Source organism: Rhamphochromis sp. 'chilingali' (genome assembly GCF_963969265.1).
Source record: "Rhamphochromis sp. 'chilingali' genome assembly, chromosome: 12".
NCBI lineage: Eukaryota > Metazoa > Chordata > Actinopteri > Cichliformes > Cichlidae > Rhamphochromis > Rhamphochromis sp. 'chilingali'.
In genome coordinates, this window is record NC_137939.1 from 34,832,890 (window position 1) to 34,859,987 (window position 27,098).

At 40.9% G+C, this 27,098-nt stretch overlaps 2 protein-coding genes across 6 annotated transcripts in view; one reads left to right on the plus strand and one right to left on the minus strand.

Annotated features, from left to right (window-relative positions):
- Positions 1-13,650, minus strand: part of ptpn18 (protein tyrosine phosphatase non-receptor type 18) — a 45,944-nt gene extending 32,294 nt beyond the window's left edge. Inside the window, exons 1-3 of one of the 3 annotated variants that reach the window (XM_080898478.1) lie at positions 13,210-13,649; positions 740-848; positions 205-281 (exon numbers count right to left, since the gene is read on the minus strand). In XM_080898478.1, the coding sequence (XP_080754604.1) occupies positions 205-281; positions 740-848; positions 13,210-13,281 (258 nt within the window). In that variant the 5' untranslated portion in view covers positions 13,282-13,649. Of the gene's footprint in view, positions 1-204; positions 282-739; positions 849-13,209 lie in introns of all 3 variants that reach the window. The other 2 variants (XM_080898477.1, XM_080898476.1) reach the window with 2 other exon arrangements.
- Positions 13,651-14,819: 1,169 nt separating this feature from the next.
- gripap1 (GRIP1 associated protein 1) overlaps positions 14,820-27,098 on the plus strand; it is a 46,631-nt gene continuing 34,352 nt past the window's right edge. For 2 of the 3 annotated variants that reach the window (XM_080898127.1, XM_080898128.1), the window contains exons 1-13: positions 14,820-14,948; positions 16,358-16,424; positions 17,803-17,864; positions 18,039-18,065; positions 18,778-18,885; positions 18,975-19,140; positions 20,333-20,499; positions 20,827-20,866; positions 22,619-22,785; positions 25,566-25,613; positions 25,749-25,780; positions 26,117-26,164; positions 26,315-26,414. In XM_080898127.1, the coding sequence (XP_080754253.1) occupies positions 14,901-14,948; positions 16,358-16,424; positions 17,803-17,864; positions 18,039-18,065; positions 18,778-18,885; positions 18,975-19,140; positions 20,333-20,499; positions 20,827-20,866; positions 22,619-22,785; positions 25,566-25,613; positions 25,749-25,780; positions 26,117-26,164; positions 26,315-26,414 (1,080 nt within the window). In that variant the 5' untranslated portion in view covers positions 14,820-14,900. The remainder of the gene's footprint in view (positions 14,949-16,357; positions 16,425-17,802; positions 17,865-18,038; positions 18,066-18,777; positions 18,886-18,974; positions 19,141-20,332; positions 20,500-20,826; positions 20,867-22,618; positions 22,786-25,565; positions 25,614-25,748; positions 25,781-26,116; positions 26,165-26,314; positions 26,415-27,098) is intronic. The other variant, XM_080898129.1, reaches the window with a different exon arrangement.

Sequence of the window (27,098 nt, forward strand, 5' to 3'; positions counted from 1 at the left end):
CGTTAAACACAGCAAACTGAACGCAGTGTGACATAAATCTGATTGTTTGACAGGTGTGGAGTTAAAATGATCTAAAGAGCATGCCTAATAGAATACAGAAACATGTAAGGGGCCTCAAACCGTGCTGCACGTGTGAACCAGGTGATGTTTTCACATTTAGAGGAACAGCTTTGAATGATTTGTGTGAAGGCAGACAGCGTTTACCTTGATGAAGCTGGCGTTGATGTAATCAGAGTTGGAGTCTGTGGTCGGCAGAGAGAGCTCCACCCGAGACTGGTCATCTACAGACAGACAGACAGACAGACAGACAGACAGACAGACAGACAGACAGACAGACACACACACACACACACACACACACACTTAAAGGACACGTATTTGAGACCATTAAAGCAGGTTTCACTATAACTGTTCTTCATAAATATTCGATCAGTCTCTGCTGAGCCCAAACTGATTTCGTAAAGCTTTGTTAGGATCCGTGTTCACTACAAGCAGTCGAGCTACAGAACAGCCACAGGGACCCACAACAACCAGAAAAAAATGCACGGCAATTGAAAGATTTCATGAAAGTTTCCAGAGATGCAAAACAAAGCTTTGTGTCTCTTGATAAAATGTTTTCCTCCTTCGCTGTTCAGCTTGTTTGCAACTTGAAAATAAGCTAATCCTTACAGGAGAGGGAAACAAAGGAAAGAGGATGGAGGTATGAATGAGAGAAAGGCTGAGAAGGGTGAGGACATACATGGCAGGATGTCTTTATATCTGTTCTTCTTGATGTTTTCCTTCAGAGCTCCAGCCTCAGAGGTCAAGCCCAGCTCTTTCTTATACCCCAAAGACCGTGAACGCACCATCTGTCACAAGACACAACAACAACAACACACAGGTTAGTGTGTGTGCAGGTCTAATGCACACCAAGTCCAAGTCACAAAGAAATGAACTTTTTCAATTCATTCATGTTTATTTCAGGGACAAAGTTGATCCTTTTTGCTCCAGAGTATGTAGTTAGAGGTCTATTCGCACGTGCATGTTGTAATTGTGTAAATGTGATGTGAGAATTTACTCCTTATGTATGAATGCAGTGCAGCACATTCATGTATAAGAGACAGGTGGCAGCAGTGAGTCAGGACTGTGTTCACATCATGAACTGAACATTTTGTAAACTTATTACACGGTGCTGTTAAAAAAATAACATAAAATAAATTACATGCGCGCGCACGCACGCACACACACACACACACACACACACATTATAGCATTTGAAAAAAAATGTTGAAAACTATTCTCAGTGTTTGAAATGGTTACAAAAAAGGTTTGTAAATTGAGTCCAGTCTAATAGTCCACAAAGTTCCCTCCTCTTATTCCCATAATTTTTCTTTGACCTGGAAAATATCACGAGGTGAACGAAAGGAGTGAAGCAGACTTAAAGTGTTAAATTGCTCAGTATCAGTTTTCTGTTGCATGTTTGATGAGACCAAAGACTCATACATCAGGGTACTTTTTTGTTGATTACAGCTCCGCCTTCAGTACCGTCATCCCACACAAGCTGGCAACACTCGGCCTGCACCCCCACCCTCTGTGACTGCAGGACTTTTTGACTGGCAGGCCTCAGTCCGTCAGGATCAGCAACAGGACCTCAGCCAGCATTATCACTAACACTGGCATTCCACAGGGTTGCGTCCTCAGTCCCATCTACACCCTGTACACCCACGACTGTGTCGCCTCCAACAGTGATAACAGCATACTGAAGTTCGCGGACGAAGGTTCAGGAGTGTGAAACCCAGAACATCTCGACTCAACAACTCCTTCTTCCCCACTGCTATCAGACTCTTGAACAGCTGACCTATTTTAACAGTAATAATAATTTTTGCACATCAGGTAATCTCACATATCAAACCAGCATATTAAGCTCATTGATCTTTTGCACATAAATCTATTTAATACTTCAATTTTTTTGTCTCCATTTATTTATTCATGCTATTTGTATTGTATTTTTTATTGTACATATTAACTGGCATCTGTGTGTGGACAGCAGAGAAAGAATTTCATTATACAGAGAAATACTTTTTCTTTGCACACATGACAATAAACACTTTGAATCTTAAATGTTTGGAAAAGCAGCCTCAGATTGAATCATTGGAATTTTATTTACCATTTAAATAAAGTCCTTCTTGGGGATACATGTCAGTTTCACAGTCAAACTAAATTGTAAACATGTTTTAATTAGTTTCATTAGTATAACCTACACCGGTGGGACAAACAAGCATTCATTTAAATCCATTTAAATTCTGAAGCAGACATGGACCAATCTGACTGCAGGCGTTTTACCTCAAGTGACCACATCTTTAACTGTCCTGTGAGAAATCAAGCCTCACTGCCTCAATGGAAAATAAGAGGCTCAGTAGCAGCAAGGTTCAGCATGTCAGCACCTCTGCAAAAGCAGACGCTTTGGCAGTTTGCTGGTCCGGAGCGTTCAGCTGTGTTAATGACACGATGACGCTAATCAGAAAAAGACTGAACAAAGGAGGGTTGCTAGCACGATGCCTCTTATCTCTAAAAAGAACATGGCAGTAAAGTTTAAGCTTGATTTAGACTTCTGCAGGAAATCTAGTTCCAAACTTACAGTTCACCTAGAAACCTCTCAACCCTAGACCGCAACTTTCCCCTCCGTCTTTGCGGGCTGCGTCCACCTGACGCACAATGACATCAGATTATGTGAAAGGTTGTGGCGTAAGATGAAAAAGGGGTTTCTGATTATGTTGTAAGTTACTCATTTGCTACAGAAATCTACGTGATGGATTAGGTTTGCAAAGTAACATCTCAACAAACCACAAGTCTTCTGGTAGAATGTCCTGTGGACAGACGAGACCAAAGTGGAGTTTTCTGGCTGTCATGCAAAATGCCACAAGTGGAGAAAACCAAACACAGCGTATCGGCACAAACACCTCGGACCAGCTGTTAACCACAGCAGTAGATGGGTGATTTGGTTTAGTTTGGCAGCCACAGGATTCTCGGCACCCTGCAGTCATCGACCTTGAACTCTGTTTCGGATAATTTCATTGATAAAAGTGAGGACGTTTGTCTAATTGCTAAAACTTTGGGTTACTTAGCTGTGCTCGGACAATGATCCTGAGGTCAGCTGCAAATCTCTACGTCCAGACCCCGACATGAGTGAAAGGCTGTGGTGGGACCTTCAGACACCTGTGCATAAACAGGTCTCAGGTTCCCCACAGCGATATGAAAGACTAATGATAACTTATGTATTGTGAAAATTATTTTTCACATGTCATTTTGCACAGTTTATATAATGTATTGCTTTATTGTAGGTGTTTCTGCATGTTTATCGTTTATGGCTTCCTATCTTTAAATAATAAGGACATCAAACAGTGATGTCACAGTTGCTTCAGCCTTTTATATACAGGTCACGGACCCGGTGTCTGTGAGCAGTGTGGATTATTATTATTATTATTATTATTATTAGTAGTAGTAGTAGTAGTAGTAGTAACTGTCCCTGAGACAGTTAAAATAAAGTTGTTTATTTCATGTTGCTGTAATAGATTCATGCTTAATTTAGTTCATTTATTTATAAGATACGATGATAAAAGTGTAACACTGATTAAAAAACATGTCTAAAATATGTGATTACAAAATATGGGTTTGTTAAATATGTAAAGTGCTGTAATGTTTGTAATGGTCACATGACCAGGTTTGGTTGAGAGCACAACCATGGCACGGTGGAGCTAGCATGGATACATGGCTACAGATGCATCTACAGCCTCAACGTTAATGTCATTCTGCATGTGGTCCAAGAGGCGCACACGGTATGCTTTCATGTATATTGTTTGCATAATGTTGCATACGTGTTCTACACTGGTAATAAGAGGACATTTATGTTGTAAACATAAATGTAAACTTTGTGTTTCTTCAGTTTTCACGGTGTCTGAAGACAAGAGTGAGAGAGAGAAAAATAAATTTGATGCGTGGCCATTGTTTGTTGGACCCCTGTAGTTACATTATTATTATTATTATTATTGTGATGTGTGCGTCTTCTGCACGATGCTGTCATGTCTGTGTTGCACTTATTGTATGTATGCATGTATGCATGCATGCAGGGGCGGAGCGTGGGGGTGGCTTACTGGGCTTAAGCCCGGGTTGTTTTGTCAGAAGCCCGGGGTCTTTTGGAGTGTAATTTTTTCATAGTTAGATGTCTGGCTGACAACAAAAGTACACACAATATTCGAAGCACATAGTGCACACTGTGGGAATTTACGACTGTGCGTGAATCCCCCCTGATATTGGTATGATCCGAGCTCAGGCACTGAAGACTGAGCAGAGGGCGGGGCAGCTGCTACCTGTGAGTGCGCTGTTGGAGAAACGGAGCCAGCCATACTAAGGAGAGCTTAAGTTTGACCAGGTACCAAAGCAAACCATTCGTACCGTACAAATAATGTAAATATGACGGTGAATCACGAAAGATTGATATCAAACTGATCACTTGACCCATATTACGTTACTCGCTCTTCAAGTGAATCAACAAATGGCGAAATGAAAAGCCGAACAACAACAATGCTGTTTTTTTAGAGTCTTAGCTTACATGTGTTTATTTCATATTTTCAGTTGTTTCCCTCCATGGCTAAATAAATCGGTTTCAGTTATGTACTGATATACAAGAATGGACATAAGGGGCTTCTTTCAAAGAAAAAACTCTGGTAGTATTTGATATATTATGCTTTGTATATATTTTGTATATATATTTCTATGCAAAACAAGAGGAACTTCAATACACAGCAGGATATTCACAGTTGAAACCAGATATTTACATACACTTTATGGAAAACACAAGAACATTTTTTTACTGTACAACATCAATTTAGAGTAAACTTGTTTGTTTTGGTTAAATAAATATTGAAATATATTTTGAATTAGTTAAATGTCAGAATAAAGAGAGACAGCTGTCTATTTTTTTATCACTTTCATCAAATTTAAGAGTACATATACACTAAGTTTATTGTTAATTAATAAGAAAACTCCAGACGATTCCATTCTGAGCTGAAGAAGCTTCTGATAGGTTAGTAGAGTCCATGTGAGTAAATTGGTGGCACAGCTGTGGATGCATATAAGGCAAAACACAAAGCCTGTTTCTGTGACATGGGAACATCAGGAGATGTCAACCAAAACACCAGGAACAGAACTGTGGAGCTCCATAAGTGTGGCTCAGTTTGAATACAATTTGGTGCCATTTAAAATTAAGAAATACAGATAGTTTCTCTCTTTACTCTTAAAGTTAACAAATATGTTATTGATAAATAATATATTTATCAATCTAAAAAAAAAACATTTAGTCTGATTTGATGTTACAATTAAAAAAGTGTTTTGATCTGAAGCGTTTGTAAATATCTGTATATTTGATGATTGTCAGCACAAAGAGGGACAGAGAGGGAGATGGAGAATGAGGACAGAACAGAGATGAACAAGAGCAGGTGAGACACACATGTTAGTCAAATGGTGGTTTACCAAAAGTATCATAGGTACTCATGTATCTCGTACCTAGTGTTTCTTTTTAGGTTTGTTATTTTTCAAATTCTACATTTATTAAGTTATGCAGCTTGTTTGCACAACAAGGCTAAATAATTATATAAACTTTTCTCAATTTAAATATTGTACTTTGGTAGAATTAAAAAATAAGTGTAGTGCAGGTCTATGATGATTTTTAGTGCTGCTATCATCTAGTTCTGATTCTGGTTCTGTCTTGGTTAAGTCCTCAGTAGTCCTGATTTTGAACTCTTGTAGTCCTGTTTTAATTCCGGATCAGTTCTGGGTCTGGTTGAATTGGGGTTTAGTCCTCGTGTCTTGATACAGCCCCGACTTTGCATATGTGATATATATTTTTCCCTATATGAAGTCATTCTTTTTTGAACAAAACTCAAAACAGAGCCAATTAATCTTTCAGTCATTTCAGCCGTACCAAGGTCGAGGCTGGTTCATAGAGGCGATCGAGCATTTGCAGTCGTAGCGCCTAAGCTGTGGAATAATTTGCCCCTATATGTCAGACAGGCTCCTACTGTCGGTCTCTTCAAATCTTATCTTAAAGTCAAGTCAAGTCAAGTTTATTTATAGAGCACATTTAAAAACAACCAAGGCTGACCAAAGTGCTGTACAGTAAATACAGATAAAAATACAATAGAACACAATTTCGTAATAACACCTCGCTGATAAAAATAAAATAAAAATATATAAAACAAATAAATTAAACCTTTCTAAAAGCCAATGAAAAGAGGTGAGTTTTAAGAGCGGTTTTAAAAGTTTCTAGGCTTTTGGAGAGTCTGACGTGAGGAGGTAAACTGTTCCACAGTCTGGGTGCAGCCACAGCAAACGCCCTCTCTCCCTTTGTCTTTAATTTATACCTGGGAACATCTAAAAGCATCAGGTTGGCTGACCTCAAAGATCTCCTGGGGCGATAAGTACTAAGGAGTTCTGACAGGTAAGAAGGTGCAGTGCCATTTAAAACCTTAAAAGCCAGCAATAAGATTTTAAAATCAATCCTAAAGGCAACTGGGAGCCAGTGGAGAGAGCAGAGAACCGGAGTGATGTGTTCTCTTTTTTTTGAACCGGTCAACAGGCGAGCGGCAGCGTTCTGCACCAGTTGAAGGCGATGTAGACAGGAACGATCTAGGCCAGCATAGAGGGAATTGCAGTAGTCTAGCCGTGAAGTAATAAAAGCATGGACCACTCTTTCTAGATCGTTCCTGCAAAGGTAAGACTTGACTTTGGCTAAAATCCGCAAATGATAAAAAGATCCCTTAACTACAGAGCTAATTTGTTTATCAAGTTTAAAAGCATTGTCAAAAATAACACCAAGACTCTTAATGGAAGAAGTACAATCGGAGGTTAGGGGTCCCAAAAAGTCAAGAGAGAAGTTGGGATCTTTAGGAAGCCCAAACACAATGACTTCAGTTTTGCTTTCATTAAGGTGTAAGAAGTTAAGAGTCATCCAAGTCTTAATGTCAGACAAGCAGGAGAGTAGCGGCTGCAAAGAAACATTGCAGTTCAACCTCAGAGGGAGGTAGATCTGAATATCATCGGCAAAGATGTGGAAGGACACATTATGTTTACGGAGCACATCGCCCAGAGGGAGCAAGTACAGAATAAACAACAGGGGGCCTAGTATGGACCCCTGAGGTACGCCACAGGTTAAAGGAGCTCTGGGAGATGACAGTTCACCAAGGTGAACAGAAAAACTCCTATTATTCAAATAGGACTGGAAAAACTTTAAGACAGTGCCCTTTAAACCGGCACAATGTTGAAGGCGGGATAGCAGTATGTTGTGATCAACAGTGTCGAAGGCTGCTGTCAGGTCCAGGGTTACTAAGACAGCAGCACAACCAGAGTCAACAGTTAAAAGCAAATCATTAAAAACTCTCAGAAGGGCGGTTTCTGTGCTATGCCGAGCTCTAAAACCAGACTGGAAAACATTTTTATTTACTGGCTTTTAATACAGAGTTATTTGTTATTTTATTAGGTATGTTATATTCTTGTACAGCACTTTGGTCAACGCTCCTGTTGTAATTAAATGTGCTATATAAATAAACCATAATAATCATGTAGTTATGTTGAACTGCAGTGAAACAGAAGTGCAAAGGCACCACAAACAGGTCCCTGTTCCCCTCGTTCCAAATCTCACTTGTTGCCTTATTAAACCTTGCATCGACATGTCCTGCACCAGTAAGCAAACACCACACACTTACTGCAATCTAAAGCTGAGACCAGTGTGAGGAACAGTGGTGTGTCCCTCAGCACTTTCACTGGATGAGTCATTTCAGGAACAACAACAAGGAAGCTGCTGTGGTGGGTTAATCATAAACCAACCTGAGGGACAGAATGAGGAAGCAGGATTATTGACTAACCAACTTCTGCTGCCACACAGGAACAAAAAACCAACCTAGCAGCTCACCTTAAAACAGACAGCCAGAAAAAAGCTCAAGAAATGCAAAGCAGCCTCTGTGTGCACGGCTAAAACAAGGGTGTGTCTCTGTCGAATTAGAAAGTCCCTCAGGGTTTCATATGCTCCGACAGGTTTTTAGAGCAGGAAATTAAAATCTTGTAATGCGTGAAAAATAGTAGGCTACTCAGCATTTCAAATGAGCTCGAGGCTTTTTGTCACGTGAAGGTGGTTTTATTTTAGAAGCAGGTTGTTTTCAGTTAGATGCTGAAACCAAAAAAGGCTGCTGCCGTAGCCAAACTGAAACTCAGGACATTTCCTCTCCGTTTCGATCTCATTAGCTCCCTTCAAATAAACAACAAGTTCTCTCCTTTTTCCAGAGAAATCTTGGCGATGTTTTCAATCATAGTGTTTGGGAGTCGCTCCAAATCACAGGAAGTTTGGGAAAACCAGGTCTTATTAACGTGATGTTTCCTGAACAGCTCAAGGAGACATAATAATAAAAAGATATTGAAGTGATGATGTTTTAAAGCCACATGGTTATGCACATAGACTGTATATAAAAGATGGACAGTATCACCATGGCAACCACGATGAGACTGTACCTTTCTTAGTGTTTTGAAACCAGATGTCACAAGTCTGGAAACATGTCTCAAATGAGCAGTTTGAACTCCTGTGAGTCAGCCTTCTTCTGGTTGGTTGCCCCTCTCAACAGAAGTTGTGAACTACAGGTGGGTGGAGCTTCTGTGTCTGAAGTGGAATTTATAGGCCAGCATATATCCATCTGCATACATGTTTCGGTTCCGAGAGGGGGTTTCACACACCAGAGTTGCACTCCTGTGCAGTCCTTCAAGATCTTGACTGCGTGTTGCTAGAAACAGATGATGTATGCGTCTGCCGAATGCTGATTGGTTAACACGTAGTCCAGAATAGGGCGTAGAGCAACAGAAGTTCACCGAGAACGTGCAAAAAGCACAGACAGTAGCTTCAGTGGACACTTTTCATTGTTTTTAAAACACCAATTTTCACTTCAGCTTCTTTGTTTGCAGCACAAGCAAGAGTGAGCGGTTGTACAGACTTTGTACAGCGCCTCCATCTGGCAGCGGAGCCTTCTGCAGACAGACAGGCCTGATCCCAGACTGGAGTAGACGTGTTGATGATGATGTTTGCACTGCTCTGTTCTGATTAAAGAACCAACACATTTGTCTAGTTGAATGTGTCGTCATGCTCGCTGGAGCACTCGGTGCATCCCACTTCCTTCTCTTTGGGGTAAAGATTATTTCTGGTGTTCTGTGGGTGAGTATTACACACTGTTCTATGAAAAGTTTTTTTTTTTTTAGGTGAAAGAAAAATCAGAAGAAATGAATCAACATTTCTTAGAATCAAAATAGTTTTTCCAACATGTTAAGATTATAACGAGGCACGGAGGATGCTGCTTTGGAGACTCAGCTGCGGTACTGCTCTTATATTCACCCTTTGAGCCTTGCTCACATACTTGGAAAATGGCTTTGTAAGAATCACTCAGCCTTGATCATTTAACGTGTCACTCAAACACAGCAGTCTTGGTTACTAGAGGGAAGCAGATTTAATCTTAAATGATTTTAATTGTCATTGAGAGCATGCTCACCTCATTTAATGCTATATTACATGAAGAACACTTTTTTTTCATAAAAAGATTGTAGTCTGTATAGACGTGTGTAAATTGTAGCTTCATGTTTTCTGCTGCTGTCATTTAATTACACGAAAGACAAAAATAGCATCATTAAATGTCATTATCCAAAATAAAACCACACAAATTTGAGACAAATAACAGCTTTACCTACAAAAGCTACAAAAACAGAAACCTAGGCCTGTGGGTTAAGCTAAATTTATGTCACAAAGTAAGTCTCAGCTCATGTTGGATATTTTAAGAATATTGACCTAAAATGAAACCAAGTTCTAAAATAGAAGGAAGACAAAATAAATTTGAACCAGTGTTTAGATTTAATTACTGGCACTTCATCGCTAATATAGAGCTACAAAGGCAGAAACAACAGAAAACACCTAAACTTAATTTAAGTTTTCATTTTCACATGTTTGGTTTGAATAAAATGTGATTGATTTTTATTGTAGTCCATGAGTACATGAGTTAGCGTCATGGCCCCTGAAGAAAAAACAGCAGCTTGCGTGCGTATGTTTTGTGGTGAATGGTTTCAGTGTAATGTTGACACTAAACTCTGCTTTTAGTAACTCCGCAGGTTGTTTCTGCTCATTTCTAACCTCACCGTGAGTTTAAATTCATCTTCTCTCAGAAATATGTGAGCAGAGCAGCAGCGGCAAAGTGACAGGCCTGAACACAAATACGTTTTGTGCCCCAAAATAATTAATTTAGCAGCGCCATGCGAGTTCACATCACTATTCACTCGATCCAATTACATAGGATGTAATGCCCGATCAGGCCATGTGACTCAGCCACACACCGATTAAAAAGTAGCAGAAAAAAGGCCCTAAAAGGTGTGAACTGTACTCTGATATAAAGAGACAGGAAAACAATAGCAGGGTGACCATTTTAAATATTGGATTATGAAATATGCTGCACACAGATTAACCTAACATCAATAAAATTAAAGAAAATTTGCAGAAAGCTGCAGTTTCCTTGCAGCTCAGCAGCAACAGCTGCACAATGTCACCATGCTTCATCGTTTCGACTAAGAGTTGTAATGTGTACTTAAATGTATGAAGATAAATAACACATTTAGAGGACAACACCGTCCTGAAAGGATTGTTTGGATGTTCCTCTGACCAGTGAGCCTGAGAGCAGAGGACAGCATCAGTTTGATGTCAGGAACATTTCATCTTAATTAGCGAGTACCGCGCTGCACTGCAGACAAAGCAAAGGTGGAAATCTCTCAGCATTGATATTTCAGACACTCGTCTGCTGTTCCTCCACAGAGGGACGTTGGGTTTGACATGTTAAATAATGGAAAACAGTTTGAGCAGTTTAAGGTCAGCGCTCACGCGACATACATGACTTTTAGACTGACCACAGCATTAAAGCATTTATAGTCCGAGTTATTGTACGTCCTGCTGCTGTAAAATAAATTAGCCAGTCCTCTCAAATAAAATGCATTTCCTTCTTGTTTTATGTTATAAAATAAGGATGTAATTTTAGTTTCACAGAGAAATAAGATGATAGTTGGACAATGTCAACAGTTTGTTTTAGCAAAAACAGGCTTCCTTGTTTGATTCAACAGTAAAATGGAAAATTAGTTACCTGATATTTAAATTTATAATTACACTGGATTTGTTTCTGGACATAAATTGTATGTGACTTTGAAGCTTCATTACACAACGTTTTTAAAGAGTCTCTTATCCAAGCAGCCATTTTGGAAAGACAACAGGATAAAGGACACTGTGCAGTGGGGTCGGGTTCATTCATGAACAGAGCACAAAGTGGACCCAGAAGATGCAGATGGAGGACAAGTTAAAATTTCTGAAAGCCACAAACGAGGGAATTTACTACAACCCCCCCCCCCCCCCCCCCCCAAAAACAACGCCTTGATCCCCGAGTCTGACAAAAAGCCAAAGACTCACCAGCACGTATATCGACACCTTGACATCCACCTTTGTTGTAGCGTTCGTGTTGCATACCATCACATTACTGTGACAATGACCACGAGCATTAGGTGGCACTTGATTGCAATGGAAAACTGGTCAGTCCAGCTCGCCCTGGCGAGTTGATCCAAGTAGGTAGTGATGGAAAAGAGGCTATACAAAGTTGATGGAACAAACAGGGAAAACAGACAATGATGGAGACACAACTCTGGGAGACCAGACAGACATGGGGACGTGACCGGGGAGAGAGAAAGGGTAACGACACAGAAACAGGAGTGACTTCCACAGGAGACGCTGATGATTGAATTTTTATGCAAACTGGCCACCTGCATATAAATCTAGTTCCTGCAGCTTTTTCAGGAGCACGAGTGGATATTCTGTCAGTGTCTATCTGGCACATGATGATTTGGACCATCTACAGCTTTGCTGGTAAATTACCATAAGTGTGTCTGTTTGTATGATCATGGTAAAACATCAACCTGGAAACGCCTACAGAAGTGAGTCTCGTCTCTTTGTCATGTTCCGATAGCTCACAGTTGCTGTGGCTTTTGTGATCCAGTGGAAATTATTTTTAGTATTTTCTTGGCCTGAGTTTGACCTCTGAGGCTGAACATACACTTAATAACATACTAAAATTAAAAAGAGACATTATTTTTGTTTTCACTCACTGTTCGGGTAAGGTACCAGTGTGACTCGGTTCAGATTAGAAAAAGGCCTTATTTTGGGTTCAGATAAGCATGTTCACAGTCTTAACCCTTTGCATTTTAAATGGCATGCCGAAGAGTATCGTGTAATTGAAAGTGACACAGAGGAGTTTGACGTATGATGGACCGAGTCATAACCTTTCTGACAATGAAGAGGACTATTGGACCTGTGTGAGGTTTGTAAAGAATTGGTCTGGACCGCAGGTGTTTATTCTAAAAATAAACTTTGAAGAGAAATGGACCGAGATTGGACCCCTGAGGAACACCCGTGCAACCTGTCAAAATCTGGTTTGAGGTCATTGAGACTTAACTGAAGTGAAAGCAGGAATCTTTGTGTTGAATGAAGACAGGTAGGATTAACAGAGCAGGTTTTTGAATAGGTGGAGGAAAAGCTGGAGCTCTTAGAGAATTCAGGACCCTCTTAATGTCTTAATGTTAATGCTTAATACTAAAAACAGGGTATAGTGCTGATGGGGGTTCATGAAAATAAGAATATCTCCAGTCTGAAAACAACCTAACATGGTGTGCATGTTAGACTCGACCTATTTAGCTGTGCATGTTTTACACACACCAGCCTCACGTGACTGAGTTTATCTGATTATTGGCTGCAGCTCATTTAATTAGATGGGTCAGAGTTGAAACTAGGGGCAGGTTTTTCCAGGAAAGCACATAAAAGAAGTCATTGACAGAGATGAAAAGCAGCGAAAGGTCCACAACATACAGAAGTTTGTGCCAACATACAGAAGTTTGTGCATTGCGTATAAATGTGGCGTATAGGAGAAAACCTAACCTCAAGCACGACCTCAGAGTTACTCAAGCTGTTCTCAATCGTTATCTGAACTTCACAGTGCGTTATTACTGCACTTTTATTTCTATAAATACTTTTCTGACAAATAAGACGTTGGACTAGATTGTCGAGGATGTGAAAGCTCTCAAGCCGGCTTTCCCATAAACTGAGGAATGAAAACAAACACTCACACTGTACTCCTGATCCACAGTCCTGGAATCGACTGTCTTCAGTCTGGACAGCAGCGAGGGCAGCAGCTCCATGTCGAGTCAAGTAACATCCAACACCTGAGCCGAGCTCGTGCGCCTCACTGACTCTCCTCTCCTGGCTGCAGGCTGATCAGCCAAAACTGAAATTGAAATAAGCCTCTCTCTCTCTCTCTCTCTCTCTACCTCTTAGTTGTCTCTTTCCCTCTCTGTGTCTCAGTTCTGCCTCTGTCTGTCAGTTAATAATTTAACACCAGCTAATTGAGCCTCTCTCTCTCTTGCTCTCTCTCTCTCCCTCTCCCTGTCTGAAGAACAAGGAAGTATGTGGACAGTTTGAAGGAAATACAAAAACTTTATGACTGGTTACTTCACTGAATTTTAAAGCGTGTGTTACAGAAATATATTTCCTTCCTGAAGCACACAGCTAGTGAGTAATCTGGTACAGGCTGCATACCCATGTATGCAATCAGGCAACCTGTTTCACCTGTGTGTTCACCAGACAGCGTGCAGAGATAGATAATCTTGATAGAGAAGTGTTGACAGACGTGGAATTTAAAACAACTGCCTTGTCTGAAGCTGAAAGATATAGGCACGTGTTTAAAAACACTGAACTGTGATGGACACGTGATTAATTCTGCTTTTTGCCGACCAGGCGTGGAAAGGTTACTAGATAGAGATCTTATGTAGTTCAAAAGTTGAATAACCACTCTCACATAAATTGGAGGCAATCTTATCTAGCTCTTTTCTGTTCTACCTGAACACACCTCATTCACACACACTCATATAAGCATTTTTCTTTTCCTGTCCTTAAGTGCTTTCTATCTAACAAGGATATTTGGCATGCCAGGGCTCAAACCACCAACCTTATGGCCTGCGCTACCTCCTGAGCTACAGCCCCTAAAAACACTAGAGGCAAAAACCATCAAATACACTCAGACACCTTGCAAGAAACAGGTTTGACTCCCTTTTACCTTCTTCAGTGAGTGCTGGAAACACTCCTCAACAATTTTTGTCCATATTAACATAATTAAATATGGATACATTAAAAGCCACATACACAACTAATTCCCATTACTCTGGATGTGATATTTTCTTTATTCATTTATTAATTCAGTAATGAAATGACCCTGGCTCACCATTGCACATCTATTACAGCTGTCCAGAACCTAAAATGACACCTCAACAGTGCTTGTTTTGCTCAGTATTCAAACAACAGCCTTAAGGAAACCCAGAGTTAATCTATAATGAAGAACCTCAGAAAGAAAAGGACAGCACGTCCTCACATGTGAGAAGCTGGGAGCGAAAGGTTTTTAAATTTATTTACTGGAATTATTTTGTAAAAGCATCACTCATTTGGCCTTTGAATGTTAAACAAAAGTTCGTATTTCGTTATCTTTCATGACATTTATATGGACATATTGCCATATATTTAAATCTGACCTCTTAATATTCGCAGGTCTTGAGTAAATGTGATTTGAGTGATCGAGGTTTCTCTTAGGTTCTCGGAAACAGCATCAGAGTGAGCGCTCTGTCATGGCGGCTACTCTGTCAGCTGCTCGGTTCTCAGAAACTGCGTCAGAGTGAAACCTCCATCCTGTCTCTTCCTCTGTGTCAGCTGCTGCGTCTCCTCCTCCGCTAGCTTAGCCTGCTAGCTCGCAGCAGCAGGGAAGGTAAACATGGCTATGTCGCAGGCTCTGTCCGAGGAGGAGTTCCATCGGATGCAGGTGAGAAAAACTACGGCGATTGTTCTTTTGGTGTGTAGGTGTCAGTGTGGTGAAAAACACCTGTGCGGTGCAGCATCACTGCCAGGGGCGTTTGCCCAGTCTGCTAATCGTGAGCCGTTGCTAGGTGGGAGCGGTTAGAACGGCTAGCTCGGCTGACATTATTCATTTAACGTTGGCAGGAAGGTAACGGGCAGCCAGAGCTTTGACATGCCTCCGGGCGATATACTTAAGAAGGGGAGGAAGCAGACACAATGAGAGAGAGCTCAGTTCAACACTTAGCCTAGCTTACACCCCCCCTGTAAAGAAAAGCACAGCGTAGCTAACCGTTATTTCTATCTGACAGCGGGCTAACATGTTAGCATTCACGGGACTCTCGCCCTGCTGAGAGTCACGGGGTCCTAGGCAAGCTGCCGTGGGCTCATCTGTATCGGAGACAGGGCCGGGAAGCGCAAACACCTGTTAACATACTAACCACTGACCTCCCCGACTACTTTAATAGGACTGTTGTTCTCTGTTGTTGCACGAAGTGTAAGAACAGGAATCTTGACTGTCTTCACACATGGTAAACAGCAGTAGGGAAGAGTTCAAATATATTTACCACAAAAAAGCCGTTAATACAGCTGTTATACTGTAGTAAACGCATTTTTTAATTTCTTTAAATGCAGCTGTAAGGCCCCTCTGGGGCAGTAAGGTGGGTCCCCTCAGAACGTCATGCTGTTTATGAAATATTTAGGAAGAAAGATCTTTCTAAAAGATGGAGGTAGCCACTGGTGTCAGCAGCTGGTTTTGGACTTTTATAACTGTCATTGTTGTGTTTTTTGGTGTCAGCAGTGAGTGTATTTAGGCAAGTGAATAGAGTGCTCTATAATGAGCATAAACAGCATTTTGGGTGGGTGTAGCTGCCATGATGTCACCCGTTGGTTTGCGAAGTCCTGCTACAAAGCTTCAAGATCAGGGTGTTTAATGTCGCCCTCTTGAAACTGGATATCTGGGATGGATCCGACTATGAATCCACTTGTGTTAAGTGCTTCAGTTGAAGGCAGCTGGACTTCTTGGTTCATGAAGACATTTCATCTCTCATCTCAGGGGCATCTTCAGCTCTGAAACCTGATAGGGGGTCCCAGGTATTTAACTCTTTGGGGAGGGGTGGGACCACCTGTGCATCACCAGCGGTTATTTTGCCTCTTGCTGACATTCATTGATCTCTGGTCACCATGCTGCTGCTTGTTACAGTAATCAGTTTATTTACATGTTAGATTTGTTTTTAAAAAGATGAATAAGCTCATCTTCAGTTGACCTACTGGCCAATCAAAAACACAACATGATTCATGCAGTTTCTAAGTAAAGCCGGTCATAAATTAATACTGGTGTGTGTGTGTGTGTGTGTGTGTGTGTGTATCCTTGTGCAGGCCCAGCTGTTGGAGCTGCGGACGCAGAACTACCAGCTGTCTGATGATCTCAGGAAGAACACGGCAGGTAAAACCTTTCACTCTTTGTCCTTCTTGTTCCTGCTGTTTCATCTCATCAACACTTGAAATGACCACAAGCACACGAGAGGCTCTTTAAAGCAACAGATTTTTTAAAAACACTGATTAGAAGACCCACAGCATAAAACCAATTTTCCTGCTCCACCTGAGCAGTTTTTGTCCAGGTGAAAGTTTTATTAAATTTCTTTTTCGAGAGCGACCTTGCCAACGGGGCAGCAGACATTATAAGAGACATTAGAGGACAAGTGCAAATGTCACACAGTGCATGAGAGAGAACACAACATTGAGATTATATGAAATACAAAATAAAAGGTCAAGGTCAAAATGACTTCAAACTCATTTTGTTGCAAGTTTCAGAGAAACCACACTGACCGAGAAGCTTTTGTCTCAGGGTTTACAAGTGACTGATGCAAACCGTTAACTGTGGGGTTGTTTACGACCGTTTCAGATCCGTCTGCATATTATTCCAGGAAAACAGGACCGGATAGATGAATCTTTGTTTGTGTAGAAAGGGCTGGGATTAGCTGGATTTTAAAAAGTCATAAAATAAACATGTGTAGTTGGAAACACTGTAAGGCCAGAGGAGGATTTTGGTGTAGTTAACTTGGAGCCGTCCTGTGTAAAATGAATCCGTGCCTTGAGTAACAGGCCCTCAAGAGTGCACAGATCTGGGTCAAAAACTTCTGGCCTTATTTTGCCAGCATTTTTAAGCCCTCATAGGTCCATGAGTACAAGGATATCCACAAATTTCAGAGTTAAAAGACACATTTACATGGCTGGACAAAAAAAGAAGACAGCATAAATAGATAAACAGAAAGGTCTTCTTTCTACCTACATTTTGATATCAGGCTCATCTCTAGCCACAATTCCTTCTAGGTCGTAATCATTCTGTAATATAGTCATGGTATGAAGGTAAAATTTCCATGGCTTTGTTAAATACACGGAGGGGCTCAGGTGGGAAGCATTTTAAGTGGAATGGTCCAATAGTCATAGTGATGGTATTTTTATTTCTGTCCCACTTTTTAAAATGTACATATTCACACAAAATAAATTGCACACAGATAAGTGTGTACATATCACAGCATAGCCTGCATGAAAGCAAGCAGGGTCCTTCACTAGAATAAAATAACACAACATGAGACGGTCTACGAAAACGCAAGCCTACAGGAGGGAATCTGCCCCCAGCCCCCTGACATTCACCGATACAAGCAGGCTTTAAATGCAGTCGATGTACAGACTCCACTTCAGCTAACGAACATGAAATCATTCATCGGATAAATATTTGATTGGCCCATGTTAGCAGTAAAACTTTAATGAAGAGGAAACGTGTGTTTTCTATAATTAAATGTCGTCCTGGTGCATTTCAGAGCTGAATGCCGTCCGTCAGAAGAATGTGGTTTTGGAAAGAGATTTTGTCAAAACACAGAAGGTAACGAACACTTTATTACTATGTAGTTGTTTTTGTAGATGAGTAATTGGAAAAAAATAACCTGCTGACCTGAATTTGGGGGTTTATTTTCTAACAAAGCTGAGCGAAGAGTTTTCCTCATCTCTTCATGTTGTTGATTTACATTAAATGTTTTTCCGCTTTTCTTCTTTTCAGGCCTTGACTAAGAGTAAGAAAGCTCAGGTAAGCTGTTGTTTGATGATAATTGTTACCTCAGTGAATTTCTAGAGTAAACATTTTTCAATTATGTCCTTTTAATTGTTCCTTATTTTGTCATTGTTAATGCTTTATGGCTTCCTTATTATGCTAACACAATCACCAATAATCTGCTTATTGGAGGTTATTTCTGTAACTGAGACAAACCGCAGTGCAAACATCGCGTCTTCTTGTACCGTCACATCCCAGGAGCTGTTTAAGTTCTGCTTCTCTGGTGAAAGCTGTAATGTTTAAAGGTCATTCAGGCAATAGGTGAACTGGAAGTGCATCAGAAAAATAAGAGTTTAGTTTTTGGCCGTGTGTCATTTCTCTGTTCTGAAGAAAACCTGAAGTACGACTGAACTGTGGTTTTAAAGTTTGTGTTTATTCTCACCTGGTGCTGACGTCTTCTCTATTTTTGGCACTGTAGTGTTTTCACCGAAAATGTTAATTCACTCTGACTGCAACATGTTCCACTAGCTTTCTGTCGCATTGTTTGGCACAGACACCCAATCACCCGCCACTGTTTGGATGGTTTAGTTGCAAAGAAATGACAGAGATATAACAATATGTCAAAATACTACATCATGAAAGTTTGGTCAGTCTGTCTGTGTGAGTGATCTCAGTTGGAGTTTCTGTAACCTGCAGTCAGCTTTTTATTCTGAATGTATTATTTTGTGTGTTATTTCTCTGTGTGTAGGAGGTGGATGCTTTGCTGAGTGAGAATGAGATGCTTCAGGGGAAACTCCACAGTCAGGAGGAAGATTTCAGACTACAGAACAGCACACTGATGGCTGAACTCTCCAAGGTGAGTCTGAGTGTTTGTGTGTAGTTCAGGCACTGTAGAAGCTTCATATCATTATTGTGATCTTAACATTATAACATTTATTTTTCCAGCTGTGTACACAGATCGAGCAGCTGGAGCAGGAGAATCAGTGCCTGAAGAAGGAAGGAGGAGCAGCCTCTGCATCCAGCCTCCCACCTAACCCTGCATCCAGCCCCGTGGATGGAGAACTGCTCCGCCTCCAAGCAGAAAACTCCACCCTCCAGAAGAAAATGAAGGGTGAGGTGACATTTAAAAGGTGTAGATCTATCATCTCTGCAGTTTTAGAGGCTCATATTTTAATATTTTTTTCACATAAAAATCGTCCTGAAGGTGTGTAGAGCCAAAGACAAGTAAAGGAAAAATATCACGATCTGATAGTTTATCTTCAGGTGTCGAGCTGATATTCGCCCACCTGTGTTCTCTCTCTCTCTTCCTGCATCAGCAGCAGTGTATTTAAAGACTTTGACACGCAGTAAGCAGTGTTGGGGGTGGATAGAGCTCCTTTAACTCCCCACAGCGTCGTATTCTGTGCAGTTCAGGAGACAGACAGAGGCTACTGTTGTTTTTCGGCATATAAGTATTAATTTTCACAGGTTTAGAATTCATCATTTAAAAAAATGTAATCATAAACCTTCCTGACACATTACAATATAAACTCAACTCTTCGTCCACAGAAGGCCTTTATCATTAAACATTTGCTGACATATGCAAACATTAGTCATTTTCGTCTGCTGCCCTCAGTTTTAACTGACCAGTAATTTTTGAGGAAATTAGGTAATTTTGAAAGGAGAAGTGTTGTATGAAACAAAACCCCAAACAGGACTCAGAGAAGGATGCTAGAAACTAGACTGATGAGACGAGCTTGTATAAATCTGTACGGATGGAGAAACGGCACATGTGTTAGCAGTGTGTAATTAGCTGGGTGTATTGTGTACTGATGACTGAAGGTATGGACAAAAACATTGTCATCATACTCATGAATTCTTAATGTTCTCACTGTGAGAGTTAACTTGTGTGTGTTGGGGAACGTTGTCGGTACGTGGGTGTGATTTTTAGATGCTCTTTAGATTGAAGTTTAGGTAGAAGCTCCTATTGGCCAGACAGACATCATTTACTGATCTGGTTGATCACAGCATGTTTGCAACATCAGGCATTCACGGTTGACCTCGTTCACATACAGTGACAAATAATTTGTGACAAGTGGACAGATGAACAAGTAAAGTTGGTTTAGAGTTATAACTTGTGCCTGGTTATTTATTTCCCTTTTTGAAGGTTTTAATACATTTTCATGTAAAAAGTTATGAAGCTAACCTGGGTGCAGTGACCGCTGGGCTTGTAGTACAGCTGTGGAAACCTTGTGATTCCTGTTAGTCCTTCATGAAATGAATGACTGAATGAATGAATGATGTGAGCTGCAATTCTCCTCCAGCCCTGCAGGAGCGCTTCGACAAGGAGCTGCAGAGACAGGCGTCCGTTCAGGGCACCCAGAGTGCGACCACAGAGACTGACGGATCAGCAGGTACCAATGGAGTCTCTGATGTCACAGGGACAGGGGAGGAGTCATTGCCAGGAGGATCCAATGAGAGACTGGAACAGGTGATTGGAAGTCAAAGACACAGCCGATGCAGCATGTTTGTGATATTTTCAGCCATCGAAGATGATGCGTTCAGATTAAATATATTCTTTGACCAAAAATCCAAAATCCTCAAATATTAAGTTTACAGTTTAGATATGATGAAGAAGGTGCTTTAATCTTTTTAAGTTGAAATCTTGTTTCAACTTTAGTGCGAGTCACCTGATGTAGTGCTGCTGGACTAGAGTTTACTGAGTGCTTCTAATATTTTGTCCCGTCACGTGTGCTCATGTTATAGCACACTATACTGTAATAAGTATGTTTTTTTTTTTCCCTTGTCTGTTTTTCAGGCGGAGCCTGAGCTGCGGCAGACGGAGAAACAGCTACACGGTGAGTTTACAGTTCGCTCTTTTGCTCACACGGTGTTTCCACTCAGAGGAATAACTCCTGTTCTTTCATGTGGTAATTAGTAACTTCCTGAAGAATAGCATTTAAAATATATGCTGTTTATTACATAATTAAAGACTAAAGTATTGAAATGGTGTCTGTCTCACTGTAAGTACTTTTATTGCCCTGAAAAAATGACCATGACGTACTTATAGAAGACAGGAAGCTCAATGAACCGTATGAGCTTCACATGCAGAGACAGGATTTATCCTCCACAGTGGGTTACACTGAGCTTTGCTTTCTGCCTCCACTTAACATAAACCTCGAAACATAAACACTGGATTTTGATGTCAAATGGAGTTTTGAGTTACAGAGAGAATTTTCTGATGGTATTCAGGGTTTTTCTTGCAGTTGGCAGCCCCTGTGCAACAGGACCTTAATCTGTTTTACTGAACGTTCTAATTGTTGGAGCCTCTCAGCTTTGAGCACACTGGCTCTAAAAACACTTGAGTGTTTTTTCCCTGTCTTGGTAGTAATGAAGGTGCCTGAACAGCAGTGTGATTCACTGATGTGTCTTTGAAGCAGCAGTGAGCTCTGAGTTGATAGATTTATTTTCTATCTGCACAGGGGGTTTGTTGACAAGAAGAATAATGCTGAATATCACAAGATTTTAGGTGTAACATGTGGGCTTTAGCATTTGAGCTATTTTTATTTATGTGCTCATTACCACATTACATGCAAACTAACTGTATCAACATGCTGCACGAAGATGATCAAAATGGTTTTATTTTGTGTGTGAATGGATCTGACAGCTCAGACTTCAATAAGGTCATCTTCGTGCAGCGAGCTTTATAAACCGATTTACACCTGAAGCCAGCAGCTGAAAGGAAAACAGTCTAAAACCTGATCGCCACGCTGGTCTGAAGAAAAGCTTTAATCTGTCAAGCTTACAAACGCACGCTGTGTTTTAACAGCCGTCTTTTAGTTTGAATTTTTGGCTTCTGTAAGGTGAACCCACAGCTGGCTTTATAGGTGCAGAGCAGCTAGCTGGCTCAGGGCAGACACACACTACAAGCTGAAGCAGGGAAAAACAACGAAATCTGTTAGGAAGCCGCAGATTAATTAGGCTTTAATGTGGATATAACAGCTGAGGCTGCTTGAGCAGGTATTCCCTGTTAGAGCTGCAGAGCCAAACTCATTTCCACCTGTTATAAATAAAATCTTTGTTTTTGGCAGTCACTCCTGCAGTCTCTGCACTTTATGGAGACGCTCAGAGAATTTCTTGTAATATGAACAAGTGATTATTAATTTCAATACATAATTAGTGTGAGACAATCATACTGAAAATGGTAAAAAATAGCTGTATTTTGCAGCAGCCTGTGAGTCAAAGTTACCACTGGTTATTTTTCTGGTAACATATAAGTGAAGTGAAGAAATGTTGCGCTGCTGTTCTCTGTTTTGATCAATGTTGGATGACACCGCCTCTCTACAAACAAATGGACCTGAAAGTGAAAACCTGCAGAGTTCATATAAGCATGCTGTCAGTGAACGCAAACTCACAAGATGCAGCAGTTGATGTTTGACTTTGCAGCTCACCCGGAAAATCCTGGGCTCCGACTCTGTCTGCCTCCTCCAGAGATTAAAAACAAAACAAAAGAAAAGCCCAACCTCTCAGACGGCGTGTAAAGTGAGGAGCTGGTGTAGTGTGTGTCTGGCCTAACGGACTGCCCCTGCTGTGTGCGGCGCCCCCTTTAGGCCTGTCAGAGAAGAGCGTAGAGAAGATTGTAGCTAAGCAGGCAGCGCTAGGCTGGTCGGCTGCTCTCTGTCCAATAACTCACTGCTTTGGACCAGAGCTGGAGATGGCCCTGAACACCGAGCAGGAGGAGAAGAGGCTGCTGAAGGAGCAGATCCACACCCTGGAGGTACACATGCACACAACAAACACAAAAAACACATTTGCACTCACATATATCAGAGTAAGTTCTACTCGAGTACTTCCTTTATATATTTACTTCACTAAAAGTCTAAAGCGATAAAAAACTTTCCCCAGAGTAATGCTTTCAAATTCCCAAGAAAAAAAATTCCAACTAAAACTACTTAAAATGAACTGTTTTACTCTGTAAAATCTAAATGAGCAAACCAAAGTCAGGTCATAATTTCCTGTTTTATTGTCCAATGTTTGTGTAGGACATGTGCAGAAGTGTAACTCAGCGTTAGTTCACCTTCACTTGTGTTTCTTCTGAGAAGTACATGGATGCTTACACAAGGAGGCTGCTCCAACACTGCGGGCTCGATTAGTACACTGGATCATGTTTACCAGAAATAACTTTGAAGTAACAATCAATAATTATTGTTCGATAATACCTTAGCAAGCTAATTTTAGGTAGCATCCCACACTGAGCCAAACAAACATGTTTTTGATGGATTTAGCTGAGAGTGAACTCCTAAAATTTCTCCTCCTGAGTTTTTGGCTTTGAAACAACACAAAAATATGACGTCTCAGTCTGTGGACGTCTGCTGCTGGACTCCATAAGCTCCACGTGTGGACTGGTTCAGTATTTTCTCTGGTTCTGCAATCTCAAATGAGAATATTCACAGATGAACGTATTGACGTATTGTATGGAACATATCGTATTTCCAGGCCGATCACAGCAGATCATCGGATCAAATTTTAAAATTGATTCCATTCTGCAGTAAACGGCATATGAACAGGAATAACGTTTAAATATTAGACAACATTATAGAATATTACAGTAACATCTACTTCTTCTTTTTCATACTGCTTCTTTGTGGTGTAATGTTGCTCGATCTGTTGTGTAATTAACTTCCACTTATCCAAAAAGCCCAAAGAATAAAAAAAGTCTAAATGTTGGCAGATGAAACAGTTGTATGTCGTGAGTGAGAGAGGAAACTAATTAATTCATGACAGGAACATAAACGGCAGATGGAGAGCAGCGGTGAAATGTCAGCGTGACTAACGGACGACTGTGTCCTTTCCTCAGCGTTCACCCGCTGATGGAAACACTGAGGCTTTTTATGGGAAACATGCCTGAAGATGATTGTGATTTCTTGACCTTTAAATTGGTTGAACATTACAGGTTTGACAAATGAGTACTAAGGAGGAGGGGACAAAACATCTCAAGTGGTAAATGGTCTGTATTTGTAAAGCGCTTTTACTTGGTCCTAAGGACCCAAAGCGCTTTACACAATCATCCACACATTCACACACTGGTGATGTGTAGCCACAGCCACCCTGGGGCGCACTGACAGAGGCGAGGCTGCCGGACACTGGCGCCACCGGGCCCTCTGACCACCACCAGTAGGCAACAGGTGAAGTGTCTTGCCCAAGGACACAACGACCGAGACTGTTGGAGCCGGGGCTCGAACCGGCAACCTTCCGATTACAAGACGAACGCCCAACTCTTGAGCCACGATCAAGAGTGTTCGTGCTGTAAACCAAAACAGCTAAAACGCTGTGTGCTGCCCCTGTTTGAGTCCAGCTTTGAATTTGAATGCTTGAAAGTATTTAAACAGAAGAGCTACAGTGTGCATTTCAAATGAGCCAGCAGGCACAGCTGACAATTTGAGCCAAAGTCACAAGTCTGCTGTTAACGTGTCATTAAATTAGGTTTCTGTTTTTACTTTTTGATTTTGAAAACTGCTGCTAGCTCTGTCAGGGTCACCCACACTAGAAATGATTTTTGTTTGGTGGATGATGACTGTGTGATTGATACGTGAACCCTGAGCTTGGACAGAAGGCTGCACTTCTCATAGCCTTTGTTTCCACATCATATAAACACGTTTCTGCTGCCACAGCTCAGCTAGATTTTCTTTTTTGTTGGATTTCCAAACATGTAGCTTTGTTTGGACTGTTTGACTTGTTTTGCTCTTTTTTTTTTTTTTTTTCCTTTTTCCAAAAGTGTTGGTGTCGAGTTCATCAGCATGTCATCGTCATGCTGCTTTCCTATTGGTTGTTCAGTCGTAGCGCATCGTGGTAGAAGTGCGTTATGAGATGCTCTGATTTAATCTCTGACACACTCCTGATTTTTCACACATTATATCACCACAGATCTTTCATGATTCCAGATTCTCACGGTTTATATTCAGCTTAAAGGTTTTGATAACAGAAGGATCTGTTGGTCACATGACACCTGTCAAAATCCACTTTCATCACCCAAATGCGATTTAAGATTACTTTAATATGTGAACTGTATTTCTTTTGGAAAGTCATTTGTGAATATTTGCTGCAGGATTATCTGTTTAACCAGAGTTATTAAAGTTTTAAACCTGGGCCTTATTTTCATATCACCTTGATGGTAAAATTGTTAATGGGAGCAAATGAATCTGAAAGAGCTGCACGTAATCCTAAAAGGCTCAAAGATTTTTGGAAAAACTTATCGTGATGCTGCAAACTGAGTTTCTTTGTGTTCGGACTTCCAAGAACCAAAACTCTGACTGCAGTTACCGTCGTTGGTCTAGGAACAGACGAGACATCCATTCAGAGGAGCAATAAGTTCACTTTGATTAATAAAAGTTAAGGAAATGTAATTCAGAGCAATACTTTTTAGACTCTTTGGACATTAGCCTGCATCGGTGTACTTAATAAAGTGGGGAGGATCTATAAAGTGAGCACTGAGCATGCTGTAAGTGTAAGTGTCTCTCTCCTCAGTTGACTGAACGTTTGCTTTCTGTCTGCCTCCAGGCGTCCAAACAGGCTGAAATCACCAAACTGCAGGAAGAAATAACAAAGGTAAATCTTCTCAGGGCTGACAACACACAACCACTGTGTAATAGAGATTTATTTTGCAGTAACTATGCCAGTGAACTGATATTGGCTATTAAAGGTGCAGCTTTTTAATGCTGTTTCCGTCTCTTTGTCCTGCAGCTGTCTGACAAGCTAAAGAAGAAGCAGGAGAGGTGAGATGACCTAACCGCAGTCACATTCACAGCTTTTTGACACAGTTATCGGCCAGTAATGTAGCAGCAGTGCTGTATAAACTGCTTCAGGCGTGGCTCAGTTCACTTAACCTTCACAGCAGCTGGATATTGTAGGTAGAACACCCTGCAGTACTAGAGAGAGAGAACCCCAGCCAAGTAAGAAATGAATAAGGATCGTCTTAAACTGTGAATCAAAGCTACTTGAGTAGAGGTGAAGATTTAAAGAATATATATCCCGGTCTGGAAACAGATTCACCATCATGTTAATCTGTTCTGGGCAACTAAACGAAAGCTTATGTTTTTGTTCTCCTGCAGTTTCCAGCGTCTGCAGACAGAAAAGGAGGCTCTGTACAACGACAGCAGGTCAGGACTGCCGGCACCCCGCTGCTCTTACTCCCACTAGTGTATTGACGGCTCTAATGTCCACGGTTCAGGGTGTCTGCTTTTTTTTCCCCTTTAAATGTGCTGCTTGTTGTGGAAATGTTGACCTTTTGTGGTTTTGATTCTCTGCAGGACAAAGATCGATGAGATCAACCAAAGAAAAGAAGAAGAGCTGAAGGCCATGAATATCCGTGTCCAGAAACTACAGACGGACCTCATGGCAGCCAATCAGGTTCGATCTCGCTAAGAAATCGCACCAGTCCATTACTATGTACATTCCCCCAGCTCCTCTATGATTCTTTCCCCAGTCAGGGTAATGTCCTACAAGGAAAAGTAACCATGTTGGAATTATTTATGTACGATAAAAGTTTACAAAAAACTAAACACAGGAAGTCTTGCTCGATGTTGTGTGGTGTAAGTTTAACCACTGAAAACAAACAAAGCACTTTCTATCTGAAATGAATTTTTTATGTGCAGATTGTTCATAACGAGTAATCCAAACCACGCAGCAGCATATTATTGACTAACCTGGTGTTGTGGATGGATCATCACAGATGTTCTCTTGACTGAAGTTGGGTCCTCTTTTAGTGCTTTTTTCCTGTCTTATGATTTCATTTGTCTCTGTCCATCTGGGACCACCACAATAGCTTTTATTGAGGGGGAAACTTTAATGTTCATCCTCCATCTTGGCTGTGTTAATGTGTTTATATTGTCCTAGCTATAGCTCTGTAGCTAGATACCAACTAGCCCAGCGTTAATGACACCACAGATATTGCTGCTGTTTAGTTTTCTTCAGTTATGTCTGAAGTGAAAGCAGAACAATACTTTTGGGTCTTATCTAACAAAGAAAAGAATCAGTGAGCTGCTGAGATAATTACACAGTGATGAAAGTTTGGACTTGTTTAAGAACACACCA